This window comes from Cercospora beticola, chromosome 8 (assembly GCF_033473495.1).
Source record: "Cercospora beticola chromosome 8, complete sequence".
NCBI lineage: Eukaryota > Fungi > Ascomycota > Dothideomycetes > Mycosphaerellales > Mycosphaerellaceae > Cercospora > Cercospora beticola.
Window position 1 is genome coordinate 2341518 of NC_088942.1, and position 20713 is coordinate 2362230.

The 20713-nt window shown below is 46.7% G+C and overlaps 7 protein-coding genes across 7 annotated transcripts; 5 read left to right on the forward strand and 2 right to left on the reverse strand.

Moving 5' to 3' along the window:
- Positions 1-415: 415 nt before the first annotated feature.
- On the forward strand, positions 416-1497 carry RHO25_012165 (uncharacterized protein; the record flags this gene model as incomplete). Its single annotated transcript, XM_023603567.2, has 2 exons — positions 416-581; positions 695-1497. The coding sequence occupies 2 exons, from the start codon at positions 416-418 to the stop codon at positions 1495-1497; spliced, it is 969 nt and encodes a 322-aa protein (XP_023454216.1).
- Positions 1498-2037: 540 nt separating this feature from the next.
- On the forward strand, positions 2038-3156 carry RHO25_012166 (uncharacterized protein; the record flags this gene model as incomplete). The annotated part of the gene is made up of 1 exon (XM_023603568.1): positions 2038-3156. One exon carries the CDS (start codon positions 2038-2040, stop codon positions 3154-3156), a length of 1119 nt encoding a protein of 372 aa, XP_023454217.1.
- A 2161-nt stretch (positions 3157-5317) lies between these two features.
- Positions 5318-6538, forward strand: RHO25_012167 (uncharacterized protein; the record flags this gene model as incomplete). Its single annotated transcript, XM_023603569.1, has 1 exon — positions 5318-6538. One exon carries the CDS (start codon positions 5318-5320, stop codon positions 6536-6538), a length of 1221 nt encoding a protein of 406 aa, XP_023454214.1.
- An 801-nt stretch (positions 6539-7339) lies between these two features.
- On the reverse strand, positions 7340-10198 carry RHO25_012168 (uncharacterized protein; the record flags this gene model as incomplete). The annotated part of the gene is made up of 4 exons (XM_023603570.1): positions 7340-7550; positions 7642-9085; positions 9146-9185; positions 9239-10198. The coding sequence occupies 4 exons, from the start codon at positions 10196-10198 to the stop codon at positions 7340-7342; spliced, it is 2655 nt and encodes an 884-aa protein (XP_023454215.1).
- Positions 10199-11314: 1116 nt separating this feature from the next.
- RHO25_012169 (uncharacterized protein) lies at positions 11315-11882 on the forward strand (the record flags this gene model as incomplete). Its single annotated transcript, XM_023603571.2, has 2 exons — positions 11315-11443; positions 11502-11882. 2 exons carry the CDS (start codon positions 11315-11317, stop codon positions 11880-11882), a joined length of 510 nt encoding a protein of 169 aa, XP_023454898.1.
- A 1235-nt stretch (positions 11883-13117) lies between these two features.
- On the forward strand, positions 13118-14542 carry RHO25_012170 (uncharacterized protein; the record flags this gene model as incomplete). The annotated part of the gene is made up of 1 exon (XM_023603572.1): positions 13118-14542. One exon carries the CDS (start codon positions 13118-13120, stop codon positions 14540-14542), a length of 1425 nt encoding a protein of 474 aa, XP_023454899.1.
- A 655-nt stretch (positions 14543-15197) lies between these two features.
- RHO25_012171 (uncharacterized protein) lies at positions 15198-16091 on the reverse strand (the record flags this gene model as incomplete). Its single annotated transcript, XM_023603573.2, has 1 exon — positions 15198-16091. The coding sequence occupies one exon, from the start codon at positions 16089-16091 to the stop codon at positions 15198-15200; it is 894 nt and encodes a 297-aa protein (XP_023454522.1).
- Positions 16092-20713: the final 4622 nt, after the last annotated feature.

A 20713-nucleotide genomic window follows, 5' to 3' on the forward strand; every position in this document is an offset into this window, starting at 1 on the left:
TTCATGGATCTGGTCCAGGTGGGCGTGCGAAGCACGAGGAATCGTGGGAAAGAGGCCTGACATCGACCGGACAACGCGCGCCGCAATTTTCACAAGCCTCTTAGGTGCCAAGCACAACTCTCTCCTCAGTCGATGCTTTTGGCCATGGCTCACATCGACAGATAGCTGCTTCACTTGCCACGTCTTGCAGCTTATTTCAGGCTCCTGAAGGACACGAATGCATTGAGATTCAAGGTGATGCTGTGTCACAAGCGTGTAGACTGTGTGCACATGTCTGTGTGCCAGCCTCATCTCACTCACTTCATTCTGGACCACTATCCAGCTCCAAGTTAAGAGTGTCCGACCAGCTTCATGAGACCTCCTATCAACTTCATCGGTCCTTTGTCCCAGGACACCACCACTTTCCTAGCACGCGATGGCTTACTTTCTTCGCCATGCCTTCGACTACCACGCCTGCAAAGAGGAAGAATTGCGCAAATTCATCAAGGACCGAACAAGAAAAGATGCTGACGCACGGACGTCCAAAGATGAGCTTGTCGTGCAGCTGCAAGGCCTTGACAAGGAGGCGAAGTTTCCATTTCGTAAGTCAAATCTCGTCTCATCGAACACCGAGGCACAAAAATGCTGTTCGACCCATTATGCTTCAAGCAGAAGTACAAGACATTTGGGCGTTTGTAGAGCTGACTTGCCGCAGAAATGCTGCCACCAGAACTTCGCATTGGGGTCTACGAAAACCTCGTCTTCCACCCGAACATACTTCTCGCCTCCAGTTCTACCTACAAGGAGGCAGAACCTGTGCTTGCCAGGCAGTCCCTTGTCACTACGATATGCATCGACAACATACTGGATCCCACCTCTTTGCACCACCGGCCTGCTGTCAGTATCGACGGTAGCCCATGGGCAACTCTACCGCCCGGTGCTCTGCTCTTCACTACCAATACTCTTGAATGCCTCGCCTTGCCGCAGGAGATCGCCTCTAGAGCCTATATCATTGTCGAGTTCAAATGTGGCGACAGCTCCGAGTGCAGCCTCGCGCTGTATCATCTTACGTCGATCCTAGGTGGAAGCAGCGCGGAAGTGTGCATTCGCGCCGACTACCATACTACCGCGTCGTCCTCTTTCTGGTGTCTGGCTAAACTGGGCCAGCGGACGCGATTGAAGCTTGTGGGACTCTGTGCTACTATGCGGCAGAACCTGCAAAGCGAAATGACAAGCTCTCAATCCGGTACAAAGCTTTTCGAATGTATGCGCCTTTTGAAGGAGCTTGAACATACTGTAGAGCTGGCAAAGCGAGCCGGGTTGTCTGCGTTTCCCATCTATGGCCTTCTCCATAGCACACGTCTCTTGTGTGCTCGAGGCAATTTGATCTTCACACAACAGGCAGACGCGCAGCTAGGCACTTCTCTCGAACGAATGCAGCGCGACGTCGATCGGAGCTCATACGCTCAAGTGAAGAGCCGAGCGCTGGCAACTCTTGCAGGCAAGCGAGCAGACTAAGAACAAATTGGTGGCCGAAGCAAAAGAGGCTTGAGAGTCGGTCAGCAACGCAAGTTCTTGGTACATACATGTCGCAGGAGGGCACCCATTTGTGGTCTAAATGACATAGCGTCGTTTCGAACACCGCATGCCGCATTGCTTCCCAAGAACCGAGCATCTGCCGGTCCGGCGAGCATTGCTTGCTCGCATGAGTTGGAGTGATGCGCGATCGCTCAATCCCCTAAGACGAAGCAATGATTGCTGCCGAAAATGAGACCATGTCGAGCAGTTCGCCCAGAATCAGTGGATATTACGAGTAGACAAAGGTCTTCTCAAACAAAGAATAGATCTTAGACAAACACTTTGTCGCCTACTTCACCTCAATCACGCTCCAGTGTACTAACGAATTGGGCGGCTCTGAAAAGTGACGTTCACCGGAGTGAACGGTGTCCATTCACTGTCATTTTCAAGGTGAATGGCTCTTTCCGGACATGCATCGCATGCTTATATGCCTCTTTCTCTTAACTTATACCACATACCTCAAATTCACATACAACAACTATGGCGTACTTCCACAACCGCCTCGGCTACTACCGCCTCGACTACAGCACCTATTCCACGGACGAGCTGCGCTCGTTCGTCAAGAACCGAACCAAGCAAGACTCTGACGAAATGACGAAAGACCAGCTCGTAGCGAAGCTAGAAGCGCTTGACGATAACTTGATTTTCCCTTTCATGTCTCTGCCTAAAGACATCCGTCTGATCATCTACGACGAACTCGCCTTCCACCCAAACATACTCGCCACGAGCAGAGGCATCAATGAAGAGGCGAAGCCCATCCTCGACGGACAACACACAGTCACCACTTTGCGCATCGCGAACAGACGAACACCGCCTGAGCGACAGAACTACCTGGCCCGGGCCTCAGAGTCTGCCATAAGTGTCAACGACGGCCCATGGATCCATTTTGTCAATCGATACCCAACGATTGATGAAATGGACGATCAGCTTGCGCTCTGGCCGGCGGAAGTGAAGGAAGCACGTCAGTTGGACATCGAGGTCGACTGCACCCATCCGGACCTGTATCAAATGTCGAAAGTTGTGTACTACCTCGCAACACTACTAAGCAACTCATCCAGCCATATTCGCATACGCGTTCATATGCCGCCACCTCCGCCTTCTTCGCCGCGTTCAAAGCGTAATAAGCCTCCAGAGCCTGTGAAAGGATTGCCGGAGGAACTCGTGCGCGATATGTTCTGGCCTCTGCTCCGGATTTGTCCAAACAACGAATTGGTCCTCGAAGGCTTTCCGAGAAAGTCAGAAGAGACCTTCAGGGAGGGCATCAGTCGCCAGGAATCGCCATACACTACAGCATTCATTCGCTACAAGACCTTCACGCACCGTGTTTCCGAACTCATTGACTTGGCTAAAGAAGCAGGCATCCCCTGGCAGTGTGCACTCTTCTTCTCTGCTTTGAAGAGAGCAAACGACACTGCTCACTGTCTTGTGCCCAGATGCATGACGTATCCAAGTATTGAGGATGAATGGCATCACAAACTTCGGCTGCTCGAAACAGAGGTCTTCGCACAGGGGCGCTTTGACAGGGTTCAGGCAGCGGCTCTGGAGATCTTGGAGGCGAGAAAGCTCGGAGAGACAATGCAGGACTTGGAGCTAGAATGAGTAGTCCCTCATTCCGTTTGATCCTTACCTTCGATCTTGGAGGCGTCTGGGAGAGCATTTGCTCAGCTTAAGTCTTAACGATCTACTTCTGGCTCCGCTAAGTGTTGTGGTGGACTAACTGCGAACGAGCTTGCACTCTTGCAGAGTAAGCATTCTCCGCGTACCACACTAAAACGCGAGGCGTGAATTCCATCGTCTCTTGCTTGTACCAATTATCGATTGCGTTTGCAATAGCAGAAATAATCATTTGCCCTAAGTCCCAGAACACTTTTCCCTCATCTCGCTTGAACCTCGTAAGCTATCTCACGACAGTCGTAACCCCCTCGTCATGCTTGACGATATGCAAGACAAAGAACATTGGGATCTTGTACGCATAAGCTGTGTTCGCGCTGCTTTGCTGCCCTAGATTCTGTCGCCATTGAGCTATTAGCATTTATGCTCTCGTAACACATGAGTGACCATGTAGTCTGGTCGGAGATCTCCTTCATGTCAAATTCATCTCCATCTTCGAGCGGTTTTCTCACGCTTCTCGAGAATTTTCTCAGCATTGTCCTCAATTTGCTTAAGTTCAATTCGCGAAAACGTCTCTCCTGCCCTTCTCTCGATCATATCAAGAAAAAGTTTATCGACGGCCGAATCGAAGACTTCGTACCCCCTCGGTGTAAAGACTGGTCCTCCAAGATCTGCAGAAGGAAATGGGGGAAGCCTCATTTGCCGAGCATAATGTAATGCTTGATAATGAGACGTAGCTGATAGTCCCGCTCTGTGGACGAGGCGCATTCCGGCTTGTACCTCTTCTTCCAGCTCGAGAAAATGGCGAAAAGCGGTGTTCTCCATGTCAGAACGGGTCTTGGCTAGTGCTCTCAGCGTTGCTCGCGGAAGATTGACGAATGTGACATGGACATTCTTTGCCATCCTGGTCAGCGAGTAGAGTGCCTGGAAAAGAGTCTTCTTCTCCCGGCGTTGACTCCAATCGTCGGAGCAATCTAGACGCACCTGGATTTCGTGCTTCTTGCCGTCGGCTAAAACCGTGGCCAGAAGGTACAGCATGTAACTGGTCTCCAAAATTGAGCTTGTGTCAAGGTGCAGATGGAGCCGAATCTGACTCGCAGATGTGACAGTAACTGGCCAGGCTGCCAAAAAGCCCTTCAATCCTGCGATATTGGTTGGAACCAATGGAAGGGACGTCCAAGTGCCCCCATCGATTTGTATCTTTGGTCGGACTGTCAATGACGACGAAGTAGATGTGTCGAGCTTTACGCTCGCCACAAGTCTGGAAAAGACATCCTTAGTCTCTTGATATGTGGATCTGGACGTTGCGAGGATCTGTGGGTGGAATGCCAGATGCTCGTATACGAGAAGCCGGATATCCAGGGGCAGATCTGCTGTATAGGAGTCAGCGTGGGAAGGATTAGAATCGGCTACAATGACGCAGCGAGCGTATGCAGCAAGCCAAAAGAAATATACGTGTAGCAGTCACTTTCGTCTGGGGTCCACCTTCTAGTCTCCGAGCACTAACTACACCTTGTCGAATTATCGTATAGCCTTTCTCTCAGAAGCTTGTGCAGCGATTCTGGCCCATCTGACTGCTCTGCAGAGTAGGATATGAAGCCAGAATGCATTTCACGAGCACTGTGCCATACAAAAAATTACGGTACGTACCGAGATTGACTGTAGTGGCGTTGTCCAACGTCTTGAGCTCTTTTACAAGAGCACCCTTTCGGACTTCTGGGCAAGTGTCCTGCCAGCTCGGGCCTTCAAGAACTTGCGCATTTCACTGACAGTACAGGTATCGTAGTCGAGTCGCCAGTTTGCACCACTGAGAGCGAAAATCATCCTGTAATAACCAACAAGTGTTTTGTAAGCAGTGCCAGCGTCAGCTGGGGAATAATCTGTATAGACGTGGGCGTTGATAATCCGAGTCGATGCCGATTGTTAAGATGGGAAATTGTAGCAGCAGACTGGAACGCGGACCTTCGGTTGAGCCAAGGATGGAGATCAACAATTGAGGCAGCGCCATGTATGACCACGTGGTTCTCCACTTAATGAGTGAATAGAGTGCTGTGGATCCGGCCTTATTCTCCTGAACCACAGCTCCAGGATTTCTTTTGGCACTTTCACCCCACTTGGTTTTACTATCACCCGAGTGTCGCAAGACTACATGGCGACGAATACAGAATCGAGTTCCTGGGTTGATGCACAACAGCGCTTCTACGCCACTTGCAGCGACGATGAGCTTCATCGATTCCTTGCCGCAAAAAGTGGCAAAGAGTCGAGAATCCGTAGACGCAAGGTCGTACTACGGCAACTCGAAGTGCGTCCACAGTTCTTTGCACTTGAGCGAGTGAGACTCGACTTCGTTACTGACACCTCTGAGAAACTCGACCGCAAAGCAGTTTTCCCACTAGGAAACCTTCCACCGGAGCTCCGACTCGATGTCATCCGGCAAGCGATTAGCGAGGACGCTCCTACGAAAGACTCTTTGCACTTGGTGCGGGCTTCAAGTCTACTGCGGGTTTCCAAGCTCATCCACCGCGAGACCGTCGATGTGTTGTACAACGAAGTACCTTTGAGGATCGTGCACCGTGTGCACTATATCCCAGGCTTCTATGGACCTCACAGCTCCTCGATCGTGATGGTTCTGGGTGCATCAAAGACACTCAGCTGGGGTAATGACAAGTTCGACGCAGATGTCCGATTCCTCGCAGGAATGATGCCAAACATCTTGAAATTCAAGCATTTGATCCTTGAATTTATCGACGAGATGGACACACTGCAGTTGCCAGCAATGCTGCTAGCGGAGCCGCACTTCCGATCGGAGGCATGCGCCTATGCCCTGTCATCGTTACTTGAAGCCATTCCGCAGAAGAACCTCGAGTCGATCACTGTTGAAGTTCCCGAGGACTCAATTCGGTCCCGACCTTCTTTGTGCTGGCCACTCTTCAGCATCAGCAACATCAAGATCGCCTTCTCGGACATCAAAGCGGATGTGGTCCAAGAGCTGATGGGCACATGGAAGGAGAAGCCTGAATCGCTGGTGTTGGCCTCCTGGTTTGAAGTGCAAGCCGAAGCTGAGACGCTGCTGGCTTTGTTCAAAGCAGCAGAGTTGACACCAAAAGGCGCAAAGAGCATCGAGACACAGCTCCAGGCCTTTGCTCGTGGTGGAGCAGTGGTCGATCCGACGACTGTGGCACAGACCGGTTCGCTGAACACGGGACTCGCACATGTCAAGAGATGGCTTCAGCAAGAGAGCATGCAGGAAGCCCGAGTGCAGGCGGTGGAGAAGTTGCAGCGTGAGGGACGCGCGATCCCGGGTGCTGTCTTCGCTTTCGAAGTCGCGAAGGTGTGGCCTCACAGGTCCGAATGGGTCCAAGAGGTTTAGAGGCATCTCTGTGGCGGCATACCGCAGGCTATGCGAACGCGCTGCGAATTTGTTCTGGATTGGGCAGTCGGGGCGCTACTCAGCTGTCAGTCTTGCAAGAGAAGAGACAACACGGCGAATGGCAGGACACATCTCTCGTTCCAGTCATGCAAGGCTGCAGGGAAAAAGTCTTTTCGGTCAGGCACTGTGGGGAGAATCGATGCGATAGATGAAAAGGATGAGAAGGAACCCTTCGTGCGTTGTGTGACATTGATGCAGGAACGAGATTGCATTGGAGGCGAGCCGCGCATTGCACAAGACATAGGATAGGTTGAATTCGCAGAGGAGCGCGCTGCTCGCAAATAATCAAGGTCAATGCGAACAGAATGATCCTGACCAGATCCATAGTTATTTCAGCTTCAAATTCAGATTTGATACAGATTCATCACTCAAGCGGGTACATCCGCTAGCGTACCATAGTGTGGGACCAATGGCAACCAACTTGTCTCTTCCTGTCGACATCTGACATTCTCGCTCACCGAACGTGGCTCCCAAGCACTTCGCAAAGCGAATCTGCAGACATCCACTAGCTACCGCCAGTGAGAATCCACTCGGAACAATTAGCAAACTGTGCTTCCTCAACATTGGTCACCAAACAGAGCCCGCTAACAAATGTCCCCATTTCGCTCACCGAAGCACGTCACTAAACCATGAGGTGCATTCCGAACAGCACAACTAGGAAGGAGTATCAACAATGGGACTTGAGTATAGCGAAGCACACGATTATTCAATTAAATCCACCTGATAGCCACTTTGATATTCTCAAGAACTGTTCTCCCCCTTCACCACCACAACCTTGACATCCTTACACTTCGAATAAACCCTCAAGCCCAGCACACAAGGCGCGTTCCAAGGGTCGTCATCGAAAATCCCCTTCTTTGAACGTGAAATGCGTCGTCGACTAGCGGGAGAAGAATTTCTCTGATTGAAAGATTCCATTTCGCTGCCGGTGCTAGAGAGGATGGGGCCGTCGCTGCGGTGGATTACAATGTTAGCTTCGCTTTGTGTGACTCCCGGCGCATAACTGCATTTCGGGAGATTGGAGAGCGGAGTTTCGGACTTACATTTCGGAATCCCAATCGAAATCATCGTCTACGAGATCGTCGGGTGGTTCGATTGGGGAGTCCCATTCGGATTCGCTTGATTCTTCTACGGTAGGCCCGAAGGGAGAGACGGAGTTTCGGTGGTCCCGGGAGGGTTTTCGGTCGGTGCGGATTTCCAGCTCGGCTAGCTTGTTTGCTATGTCTGCAGGATCGCCTTTGGCGTCGTCTTGTTGTGCAACAGGTGCCTCTTGCTCCGGTTGTTGAACAGTCTCCGCGCCTTTCTCGGTATTATTCGCAGTTTCGGGCTCCTTCGGTACTTCTGGGACTGACTGACTTTGCTCCGGTGGCGTGAGTTGTTCGGCTTTACCTTCGCTCGTCTCTGCATTGGACACGCTCTCCTTCCGCAAAGCTGCTACGGACTCCTTCCTGGCCTTCCTTCGATCTCTCCTGGCCTTCATTTTCTCACTACGCTTCGCATGGAACTCCTTCATCTGTGCGTTGAGGGCTTCTGTAAGTCTTGCCTTGCGCTTCTTAAGACGCTCGCGATCTTGCTGATTGAGGCGACGATTCTTTTTCAATAAGGACAAGTCCTTTTCTCTCTGCTGATCTCTTCTCCTTTGCCGATTCTGTTTTTCCATTGCCTTCAAGTTGCCCTTGCTTTGTGCATAATCAAACCTTCTGCCAACGTTCAGGAGTTTCTCTTTCCTGTTGACTGCATATTTCATGATGGCTTCTTCAGCAGTCATGCCGGTTGCGGAACGGGTCGCTGTGACTTTAAAAACAACGTCGTATGTGCCGGGCTCGAGATTGTCGATCTCAGCCGATACGGAACGTGTGAAGAGAGTCTCCGCTCCCGAGTTATGCATCGATCTGACGATCCATCGTTCTTCGTCCGCTTTGTAAATGCGGAAGTGTAGAGAGTACAGCATTCGACCTCTCAGTCCATAATAGTAGCGATCGTCGGGCTGTGCCAGTACAACAACGACCGGTCCAGCTTCCGAAACCGTGATCTGGAATTTGGTGTCGAGATAGTCGACAGTCCATGGGACGTTGACACAGGTCCACTGTTGACTCACAGTCCAAGTATTGTCGAAGAGCCTGACACGATTAATGCTGGGGAAGTGCTTCAAGAAGTCCTTGTAGGATATCCAGAAAACTCCATCGTCACCAAACGTGTGGCTCAGCTTGGTCATCATTGCCGCCGTCCAGAGCTTGGAACCATCACTCCAGTCGCCATCCCACTCCGTTTCACCCCAGGGATTCCGAAGCTTGAGTAGTTTGAGGTCGCTGTCTAGGTCTTCGTATTTGTCGAGAACAGCGTAGGCATGACCGCCGATGAAGCCTTTCGTTTCTGTTGGCTTTGAGCCACCGCCGAAGAGGTACTTCTCGTTGACTCGTGAGAGCTGCTCCTTCCAGAATCTATCCTTGTCCATGATATCTTCTGGATTGAGGATCACCGCGACTCCTAATTTGGGTCAGCCAGCAAGCACAGAAGTAGGCCCTCTCCTCGCCAGGATTAGCTCACCACCTGTAAGGTCCTCTATGCCTTCGCTTGCAAACCCACCCTAGTCGATCAGTATGGCTTCAATCAGGAATGACTTCAGAAACATTTGCTCACCTCGATCGCAAAATAATCGCCATGAGCTTTGGCGTACGCCTTCTCAATGAGCGGCAGCCACGTCTCGTTCGACTTACAATGGCTGAAGTAGAGCGCCAAGCCGCCTTTTTGCAGTGCTTCTTTCAGCTTTTCATCGTCGTACTTGATGCGCAAGCCTTCTTTCGCGTCTCGATCCCAGTCTCGCACCACTTCTAGATCGTCATCATCCCCAACCCTAATGAAAAGCTTGTCGTCGATGACTTCGTAGATCCATTCCCCATCGCGGTAGAAAACAAAGCCGTAGACACCGACCTTTTCATCTCTGGCGACGCACAATCTCTCGATGAGCTCCTTCTTGGCACTCACGGCCATAAGGGCAGCCAAGAACCAGCAGTCTCCACTATTACCTTGGTGTACATCAGTGGCAGTAGCATCATCAATATAGAATTGAGGCTCGTCAAAGATGTCCTCGATTCGCTTGATCCATGGCGGAGGATCGATATTGTCGACAGCTTTTGGATAGGCACCGGCCAGAGATTGCAAACAGTATTGATTCGCTTCCAGGTCAAAGATGGCATCTCGATACTTTTGATTTAACCTCTGACACTCATCCACAATCGCTGCAACCTTGGCGCGACATTCAGTGGCGGCCTGTTCCCATGATTTGGCGGCGTTCTCCTGTGTCTTCAGGCCTTCGTCAGCAGTCTCGCCATTTTTGATGGCCTCTTTCTCGTCCTCCACTTTCTGTGCTGCGCGGGAGATCTTCTTGGCTCGCTTTGGTTCGATGGCCAGAAAGCGATCCCAAGCCTTGTAAAAGTCATCTATGCGCTGCTTTGGTGGTGGGAGAGGCAAGTCCAGATCACCTAGTGGGGGAGGTGGCAGCGTATCTCCCGATATGATCTTGATGGGAATTGCTGGCACTGGCTCAGGTGGATCGGGCTCCGCCGTCGCACCTGGCACTCGAACGAATCCTGACTTCATGCTGGCTGGGCGACGTGATCTTCTAGCTCGCGGACGCGATCTGGCAATGTTAATGTAGGAGCTTGCAGGTGATTACTGTGGTCCAGAATGGCAGGTTTGCGATGGATCACAGTTGTCGCCACACCATTACAAACAGACAAGCGTGGCTCTGCCTGGAGCAGTGTAACAACTCACGATCAGTGCTGAGGAAGAGGAAGAATGTCCCAGCATGAACAAGGCAACATCGACCGGTGAAGGCTACATGAGCTCGCCGCTAACTCATTTCGACCGCTGAGCTCCTCCAAGGCTGACTGACCTGCATGGTGCGGCCCAGACCAGTGAGGCTGAACGTGTGGAGGAAGCTGAGTGAGCGCGTCCAATCGTTTGCGAGGCTTCGGCAGCGAAAGGCTGAGATGTGTTGGCGACCTGAGCGGCCTCACAAGACGATCCTATTCTTATTAGGAGCAGTAACTTCCAGACATTGCTTCGTGGTCCATCAAGCTGTGATGCGCGTCTTCTTCGCCCGAGACCGTGACGTCCTTGGCTACTGTCCGGCTCTCGCCATGGCAAGAGTTTTGATCTGTGGCTTGATCATGAAGGTAAAGCGGAGCCATGATGAAAGAAGAGACGCCATGCGGCCTCCTGCTGCCTGTACCGCAGTGAGGTTTGGGCGAGAGGGCGTCGTGGGGTGCTGGCAGTGTGCTTGTGCCGACGCCACTCTCCGCCGGCCCCAATTTCGACATGTCCACGCTCAAGCTCAACCGGGTTCGAACGAACGCTCAAGGCGAGGGAGGAAACGGTCTGCCGAGACAGGAGCCGACGTTCAGCGGCCCTGCACTGAAACCGTCCGCACAGCGACCGAGTTGCCGTGTCTTGAGCAAAGTCGTGGTGAGAGACGGCGCGTCATTGTCGCAGCCGCCGACTGCCGACATGGTGAAGAGCAAAGTTTGCTGCCACCGATGCTTCCCAACTTCCACGTCTTGCATTCGCAGCAACCGAAGTCGGGAGCCGACCGCGTCACTATTCCGTTGAGCTATGGTGACGTTGTTGTGTCAAATGCTATATCATGTACAGAGCGGACAGGTAGGCGCAATGCATCAATTTTACCCAGCAGCCAATTCTTGAAACACTGTCAACATGGGTTTCGACGAAGCTGCCTTCGACAATGACATCAAGGACCTTCATCTCATCTACGACTATGACGCAAAGAACGTCGAAACAGGCGAGCCCGAGAAATGGAAGTATGAAATGTGGTTTTACAGCAAGGTGAGCGCGCAGTGCCAATCTGTCTCCTGCCAAGAGCATGAGCTGAGACCTGTGGCAGTCACGCATAGTCTACGCGATCCACGGCGGTCCAATGGCAGGACGGAAGAACTATCAAACCGCCGAATATCAATGCATCAGGCCTGGCGAGCTCTGGCAGTGCAATTGGCTCGAAGAGACCGGGACGATTTGCTCTCTTGTGTACGACATCAAGAACGACCGCATCACGACTCTCCTCGGATTCTCCAAGGGTCATTGGGAGAAGGCGGAAGAAGCACACGGCGACAAGCGTAATAAAGAGGACTTTGAGCGCTGGAGAGGGCTTGCGAAGATCGGCTCACAGGTTGACCGACACCTCTTGTCCGAGCAAGCCACCATTTCAGAAAAGTTTCATGGCAAAGGCAATCTTGAGCCGATCGAGGAGAGTTGGCCAACGTTGTAATGTATATTGAGAGCAGATTGAACGTGAAAGGATATTCATGGCGGTGTAGACGTGTTTGCGATCCACCGACTTCATCATCTCCTGTTCTCAGAAGTGTTTCCAGGCCTATTCGAGGGCAAGCGATGATCACACAAGTTACTCGCTTTTGGAGAAAACTTGAATAAGCCTGAAGTTCCTTGAAAGCAGGTCCCGGCGTACTGTCAACATTCATCACGCAGTACTCTTTGAGAAATTCATCGCCTATTAGGAAGGCACCGCATCGGCACTCCCCCGCAACCATCATCGAATCTGGACTGCTGGCCGAGCTGGATTCTGGATTTCAGCCTTGCGTGACTACCTCACTTTTGTCAGTCCACCAGATGGCCGAATCAATTCTTGAGAATATCTCTCGTGCAGGAGATTTTCATTCTGCCACCAACTGCTGTCGTGCATTAATAACTGTTCACTGAGTCATCTAGCCGAGAGTCAAAGCCATATTGAGTCGTACTGAAGTCTTTTGGGCATCGTTCGCGAAAATCGGTTCGCCCGCTCCTGGACAGAGCGTTGCCGGCACGTGTCCGGCGCATGCCAAGGCGGATGCTCTCCACCTCTCCTCTCGCTCTTCGTGGTGTTCTTCTATCTGCACCACGATCTCTCTGCAGTGCCATCCTAGACGATGTTGTCGACTTTTTAGAAGCTCCTGCGCAAGACGCGGTGAAGATTGGCGACGGTCGAAGAGCAGCATCGTCGCACGTGCAGCCAGTCGTGCCACGCCGCCACGGCGTCGATCTGCAGACGCCGCCATCCTTTCGGCGCCAAAGCCATGCAGCAGCTTGAAACAGCAGCAGACGCGCTGGGCCAGTCTTTGGACGGTCGTCGCATCCCTGCGTAACGCTCGACACTTGCGATGCATCCACTCGGTAGGCTCGTCTGAAAGGGGATGTTGTCGTCTGCTCACGTCTGCCCGCCGTGACTCGAGGCGCGCCTCGGTCGCGCCGTATCAATGCTCACCCGCCGTGCGAGCGTCTTCTTGACATCAGCGTCTGCGTTTTCCTTATGTCTTCCTTCACCCGTCGCAGGAATTGGTGTTGATGAGTGGTTCGCGGGCCTTTTGAAGCCGTTGCGGTTGCGAGTCGCGTGCCGGATCTACGCGACAGCGCATACAGACGAGGCAATAACAAGAAGAATGACTATTGGAAGCCTCTTTGCAGTGCGTGATAAGACCAGACGACGCCGTTTCCAGGCTCAGCGCCGCGATGGCGACCGCGACCGAAACCAACTTCGACATGACGGTCTGGTCGACGGCATATGTGACCATCCACATTGCCACAGTCACGAGGGCGACTTCAATCGACCTTTCTGCGACAAGCCGGGCGAAGACTTCTAATAATCAAACACACCCTACACCGACATTGTCGCTGGCGCTAACTTCCTCACGCCCTGCAAACCTACCCAGTACCAAATTTCCCCAAACTACCAGGGTATCACAAGATGATGCCACTGAGACTAGCTCACCGAGCCGGACTTCGATTGCCGCATCTTCCACGCTGGACGCTGCCGCAAGTGCATCACCTCCCAACAGTGCGACCATGTCCTCAATTGCAGACGGTATGGCACCTGGAAAGAGACGTGCCGTGATCGGCGGCCTGTCCGGTACCATTGCAGGCCTGGTCATCGCTGGCCTCCTCATATTCTTGATCCTGCGCAAGCGACGGAAGAAGCGCGAGACAATCGACACCGATATGCAATCCATGAGTGAGAAGGGAGAGTCCCCGGACTGGATGCTGCCCAAGTTCAGCAGCCTTGTCAATGTTGTGCCAGTTGGCAGAGGTTCTCACAGAGATTCGCGCATCTCACACGTCTCTCACGCGCGCCCTCCGAGCACGACGAATATAGCAGTGGATGAAGACCACCGGATGATCAGGATGAGCACCAGGCATTGGCCGCGCCCGTTTGCGATGGGAGAGGGCGAGGGCTACAGAGACTCTGTGCCAGTCGGGCAGCTTCGCGTTGTGAATCCCGACCTCTCGAGACCAAATACTCCAAGAAGGAATTCCACAGATACTGCAGCGAGCTATTTCCGGAAGCAATCGTCGGCTTTCGCAGGCTTCATTTTCAACCTCCCGCGGTCTGCCAGGCAATCGAGGATTGATGAGACAGCATGGTCAAGGGAAGCTCCCACAATCAAAGTCGTGGACCCCTCTCTATCGCGACAGAGTGTGGTGGCGCCATCGTACAAGTCCTATCCATCGCTCGTATCGCTGCCTATGGTCCGGCAGCAGCCCCCAGAAGATCCCTTCAATGCCCGAGCATGGCAAGCTGAAGGTCAACAAACCACAGAGCAGCCCAGCGCAGCGACCACTCCCCGGCGACCCGTACTCACGCCCATACAAATCGCTGCAGGCTCCGCAACGAAGACTTTGAGCAACTTGTCTAGCAGCATACTCCAATCCTTTCGACCAAAAACAAGCGACCAAATCACCACACCGCAGCCGATGCAAAAAGCAAGCCACATTTCCACATCCACCTGGTCCTCCCGGATGTCTCGCATCTCCCGGCGTAGCGATCCGTTCGACCTCGACCGACCCAGTCTTCGTGGAAGCCATGTCAGCACGATCGACCAGCAGCGCAATCATACGACGATGCCTGGGAGCAGATTCTCACTGTACGAAGGGACTTGAGGAGCTTTCAGCAAGAGAAGCGGAAGGGAAGCACGACAGAACCGTGCGGGTCGAGGAAGCCACACCTTTGGCATTTGTACCAATACGCAGGCATATGGAACTGACGGGACGAAATTGACGAAGCCATGAACGAATGCCATGGGCATATCCATATACCCCATCTTGTTTGACATTTATAGCAGCGTAGCTTGTACGATATATGTACATATGAGATTTTGATACATATTCTGTAAACATAAATCCGACCGAGAGACCTGAGTCGGTATCCACGAGATCCAGGGATCGAGCCGCTGGTGAGCCCTGGCCTGCGAGATGGAGCCGGGTATCATGAGGAGTGAAACCGAGCGCGCCGATGTTCGCACCGGCCCAGGGATGTCAAAGCTGGCGAGATGCCGACTTGCGCCCCCAAGCCGTTGTGCAGTGAACTGGCAGAGAGCTCATCCTTTGCAGTCAACCGCATTGATATTGCTGACGGTGGAGCACGTGATTGTCCTGGGCCATCATCTCGCCGTGGAGCAAGCTATAGATGCGCCAACCCAGGTGCGCGATCGTCCTCGTAGGTGCGCTGGGAGTAGCCGTTCTGGCATTCGTAATGGTCGTGGTAGTCGTGAATCATATCGTTGAATTCGTAGTCTGGGTGGGACTATTACTTTCGTCATCGTTTGAGCGATGCAAACCTCTTCTGCAGCTCGTCGATATCTGGAATCTTTCCGCCGGGTCCATTGTCTTTCTTGGCGCCATTCAGCTTATCCGTCATCTTCTTCGATGGCGTCAAATCGGGTGCCCCGGGCAAATTGACCTTTGGTCGTACGTTGTCCGTGCTGGGCGAAGGCGGCATGACTGAAACAGGGCTCTTCGGTCCCAGGTTCCGCGGGGGAGTTGCTTTGCTGAGCTCTTCCGTCGTGAGCGGCTCCGCAAGTGCCTTGACCTTCTGGCCGCCGGATGGATTGTCATCCTCGTCGTCATTGTCCTCTTCGTCGTCGGCCGCTTGCTCGGCCTCTCGTGCAGCTTTCGTGCCCGGTGGATAGTCTATCCCGTATGCGTCCGCAATGGCAGAGAGATATGCCTCCACGAGCTCCGGAGCGGGTGGCTCCACCCTCGTCTTTTTCAGCACCCGTTCTGGCACTTTGCCATCTTTGTTCTCCATTGCCTGTAACGTGAACTCTTTGCCATATTTTTCCGCCAACAGTTGCCGCACAATGCTCAGCTCCTTGACTCCATCAATCTTCGGCGCCGCATAGATTATGCTCTTCACAGCCTCTTCCAGCCCGGGGTCGCACTCTTTCGCTTCCATAAGTCCAGCTCGTGCAGTGAGTAGCTCGCAATACAGCTCCATGACCTCGAGCAGTTCTGTATGCAGGTCGGAGCGGATGATGTTCTCGACGCGGATCTTCGCACTCTCGATCTTGCCCAGCTCCAGCAGCTGGGCCATTTCTCTGCGCTGCTGCTTCGCCAGAGCCGTATCCTTTTGCTGCACCATGCGAGTGCGTGCAATGCTCAACTTGAGCTGCACCTTGATCTTATTCACCAGCGTCGATGCAGGTGCCATGGCGATGGCTGTGTCGTGGTGTGTTGTTGAAGGTAGGAAGTTCGCAATGGAGATGCCTGCAGGTGGGGTCATGCACTTTGTGGATCTGGGTTACGCCATGGTGGCTAACGTGTTTAATAAGCATATAAGCTAGATAGGCATATAAGCTAGTTCTATCTCGTATCTACTACTACTACTAAACGCGTTACTTATTCTACTACCTTACGCGATAGTATCTTTAAACGAAGAAGCTATTTAGTATACTATTTATAGCTACTAATTAGGTCGTTTTCGAAGCGTATAACGCGCTATAACTATATATAGAGTCGATTATATAACGCTTAGCTAGAGGCTTAAAGGTACGGCTCTAAAGACTAGTTTACTTCTATTAAATAGAGCTCTTACTCTAATTAAAGAGAAGGTAGTTTATTAGAAGATTCTAGACCTAGATTCGTATAGTTACTTACTAATATAAGCTATAATTAGAAGCTAGGCCTTCTTAATAACTAAGATATAGAATAAATAAAAAGTTAGCTAAAGATAGGCTTATAACTTTATTAAGTATTATATAGGCTTAGAAATATAGTTATTACGAAAGCTATTAAACTAGAGAGCTAAGAATAAGGATCTAGAGGTTATTATAGAGTAGTTTAAGCTCGTTTAAAACGTAAAAACCTACTATAGAATTATAGAGTATAATATATATAACTTTAATAAGAGCGAATATAGGCTTAGATACTATTAGAATACTATAGTTATTACTACTACTAAGCGGAAGTAGCGATCTAAGGCCTTAGTTTCTAATTTAATATAGTAGTATATTAGAAAGTATAGTCTAGTTAAATATTCTAAAAGATACTTTAGAAATTAGAATTAGGTAATATAGGTTATATAATACTAGATTATATAACTTAGCTAATACCTATCTTAGAAGTAAGATATAACTTATAACTAACTAATATAATTAACTTAGTTAGTTCCTACTTATTATTTCTACTTCTACTATACTATACCTATCCGATAAGTGCCTACGAGAATATAATTTAATAGGTTATAAGCCTAAGTTTATAGAGAGGCTCTAAGTAGTAAGAGTTAGCCTTCTTATCTTTAAAGTAATATATATTACTTCTTATAGGACCTATAGTATTAATTAGATAGAGAAGTAGAAAAAGAGTATAAGAGAAACTAGAAGTATATCCTATCTATACTACTTTAAAGCTTTAGAAGATTCTAGTTATAAGCTAGAAGTCTCTAAAAAGTAAGTAAAATAGAGAAAAGCCTAGTAAGATATACTCTACTTTAAAAGAGAGGTATACTAAAAGAGTATAAAGAGGAAAGAATTAGCTTTAGACTATAGTATTTAAGTAGATAAGACTAGGCCTAAGTACTAAGTACTACTAATATTTTAGAACTAGCTAGTAGTACTCTTCTAAGAAAGTAGATCTTTTAGAAGTTCTCTACTTAAAAACTTAACTAACTTCTATAAAAGAGAAGAGGTCTTAAATATCTTAGCTAAAAGAGAAAAGTCTTAGTAACTAGAGAAAGTAGAAATCTAGAAGCTACTAATTAGATTAAAAGAGCTTATATTTCTAGAGTTTAGATTTATTTATTTAATCTTATAGAAATAGATTTAATAAGTAAATTAGATAGAAGGAGAATACTAATTCTAATAAGAAAGAACTAGAGACTATAATTTAAGCTATAGAAGAATATACTTAGAGAAAAAGAAATCTTCTAGATAATCTTAGACTTAAAGGGATTATTAGTACTTACTCTAGCTAAAGCTAAAGTATCTAAAGCTTTATTAAGTAAAAGGAAAGGTACTATATTTTTAGAGTTTAGCCTAAAATAGTAGAAGGATAATATAAAGATAATCTATATTCTAATAGAAAGTCTTTATATAGATAACTAAAATAAAGTAATAGATAAGATAAAAGTATATAATATCTAGATAAAGCTATATAGGAAATATAGTAAAGTCTAATAAGTATATATAATAGCTATTATCTAAGAATTTATAATCTTTAAAATAGAACTAAAGGATATAATTAGGAAATTATAGATCTACTTTAGTAATCTTAGAAAAAGGATTATAGAGATTAACTAAAGAGAGTTATACTATAAAACTTCTAATATAAAGATTAAGTATCTACTCTTTATACTTTTAGCTAAGTATAAAAGTATAAAGTAGACTATCTAAGCTTAGAAGAACTTAGACTCTAAAGAAATTCTCTAACTTCTTAAAATAGAGAAGTTAATATAGTATAGATACTAGTTATAAGAAAGAGTAATATTTACTAAAAGTAGAGAGATCTAAAGTATAAAGCTAAAATACTATTTCTATAAAAAGAAGTATTTTAGAAGTATTACTAAGTATTTATATTTTAATAAAGCTAAGAGATCTATTAACTTAAAATAGGCTAATAGAGTAGAAAAGAGAAGATTACTACTTATAGAAAGTACTTTTAGAAGAAGATTTTTACTAGATAGAGAAGTATTAAAAGAAATAGTAAAGAAACTTAACTTAAAAGTCTAATCTCTTAAGAAGAGATAAACTTTAAGAAAGTTTTCTAAGAAAGTATATACTACTTAAGAAGATATAGAGCCTTCTATAGTATCTAAAGTATCTTAATTCCTATTAGAGGATAATAATATTAATAAAGTTATATACTTAACTATAGAAGTAAAAGGTAAGTATATACTATTAATATAGCTACTTAACTCCTATACTTTATTATATATAACTAACTAAGAATTACTTTTTAGAGAACTAAAACCTCTTTAGAGGAAAAAGTAGATTAAGGTTAGAGGTAGCTATCTAATAGCTATATATATAGGAAATATAGTAATAGATAGAAAAAGAGGAAAATAGATTATTCTTAAGAATATTCTCTTTATACCTAGTCTAGAAGTAAATCTTGTTTCTTAGAGCTAATTTAGCTAGTAGTATAGTATTTAACTACTAAAATTTATACTTATTTTATTATCTAGGAAACTAGTTATCTAGATAAAACTATTAGAAGAAGTACTATTTATTAAGGAGATTAATAATATATTATAGAAGCTTATAATATTATACTTTAATTAAAAATAAGAGAATAAAGCCTATACCTTTAAAGCCTAAGAAAAGACCTAAGAATAGTAAGAGCTTTAGTATAGAAGACTTATATATTTTAGAGAGAGTTTTCTTAGAAACCTATATAAAGTATTTAACTTAAAAGCTTAGATTCCTATTCTAAAGGAATACTAACCTTATAGAGTATATTCCTTAGTAAAAATAAAGAAATATAGAGAGAAAGAAACTAAAAGAAAACTCTAAAGGTTATCTCTAGTTTCTATTAATATCTATAGTCTTTTACCTATCTTAAGATTAGGATATAAATAGTAGCTTAAGATTATTAATAACTTCTTAAAAAAGAAATAGACTTTTCTAATAAAGTCTAGAGAAAATATACTAAGTATTCTTAGAAACTAGAAAGTAAAAGCTAAGCTATAACTAGGAAATTCTCTCTAGATTATAAGAAGTAATAGAGTAAGAGAGCTTCTTACTATACTAAAGTAGTAGAAGAAAGAATATAGAATTTCCTTCTATATAACTAAAGTATATAACTCTATTTAGAATAGAGTAGTTAAGAGGTTAATCTAAAGACTATATAAGAGTAATACTAGAAGATATCTATATACTTATTAAATTCTAGCTAGAAGCCTTAGTAGCCTATATAGTTATTAGAAATTCCTTTCCTAATAGCCTAGAAATTAATAGATTTAAAGTATTACCTAAGAAAGTCTTTTTAGGTATTTAACTCTTAGTATTATACTTTAGAGTTTAGAGTTATAAAGTAGTAGTCTATATAGATCCTAAGTCCTAGCTAATAGAGATAAGATTAGATAAACTAATAAATAGAAGTAAAGATACTATATTTATTAGGTATATTCCTAATACTACTAAAATATAGCTCTTCTAGGAGCCTAATATAAGAGCTATTAAAGCCTATAATACTACTACTTAGTTTAAGTATAAGAAAGGAGAAGATATAGAGCTAAATATTCCTAAGCTTAATTAAGTAAGTAGTATATCTATTAGAAACCTAGTTAGTAGACCTCTAAAGAAGCTAATAGTAGTTATACTTTCTATAGCTACTATATCTATAGCTATAGTAACTAAACCTATAGGTTCTAGCTAAATACTCTTTATATAATTACTACTTCTACTAAAAAATAAGAAGGAGTACTAGAGAATAGAGAATCTAGAAGAAAAAAACTCTAGAGAACTATAACTCTAGTAGAAGAAAAGTAGAACTACTAAACTACTTAAGCTAAGCTAGAAAGTTAATAGATAAGCTAGTCCTAGTACTAGTAGGAGACTATATTCTAAAGTAAAAGGATTAAATATTATATAGTAGAACCTATAAGAAAATAGAGATTAGAAGGAGAACTAAAACTAAACTTATAGCTAGAAAAGAAGAAAATCTATTTTAGATAAAGAACTAGGCCTAAAGCTAAAAGCTTATAGTATAGTAATAAGATAAGTACTTTAGAAGAGATAGAGAGAATATAAATAGAAGGAGGAGTTTAGTACTAAGTATTATAAAGTATTCCTAAGCTAAGTCTAAGGCTAAGAATAGAAGTAGATTTAGGAAGCT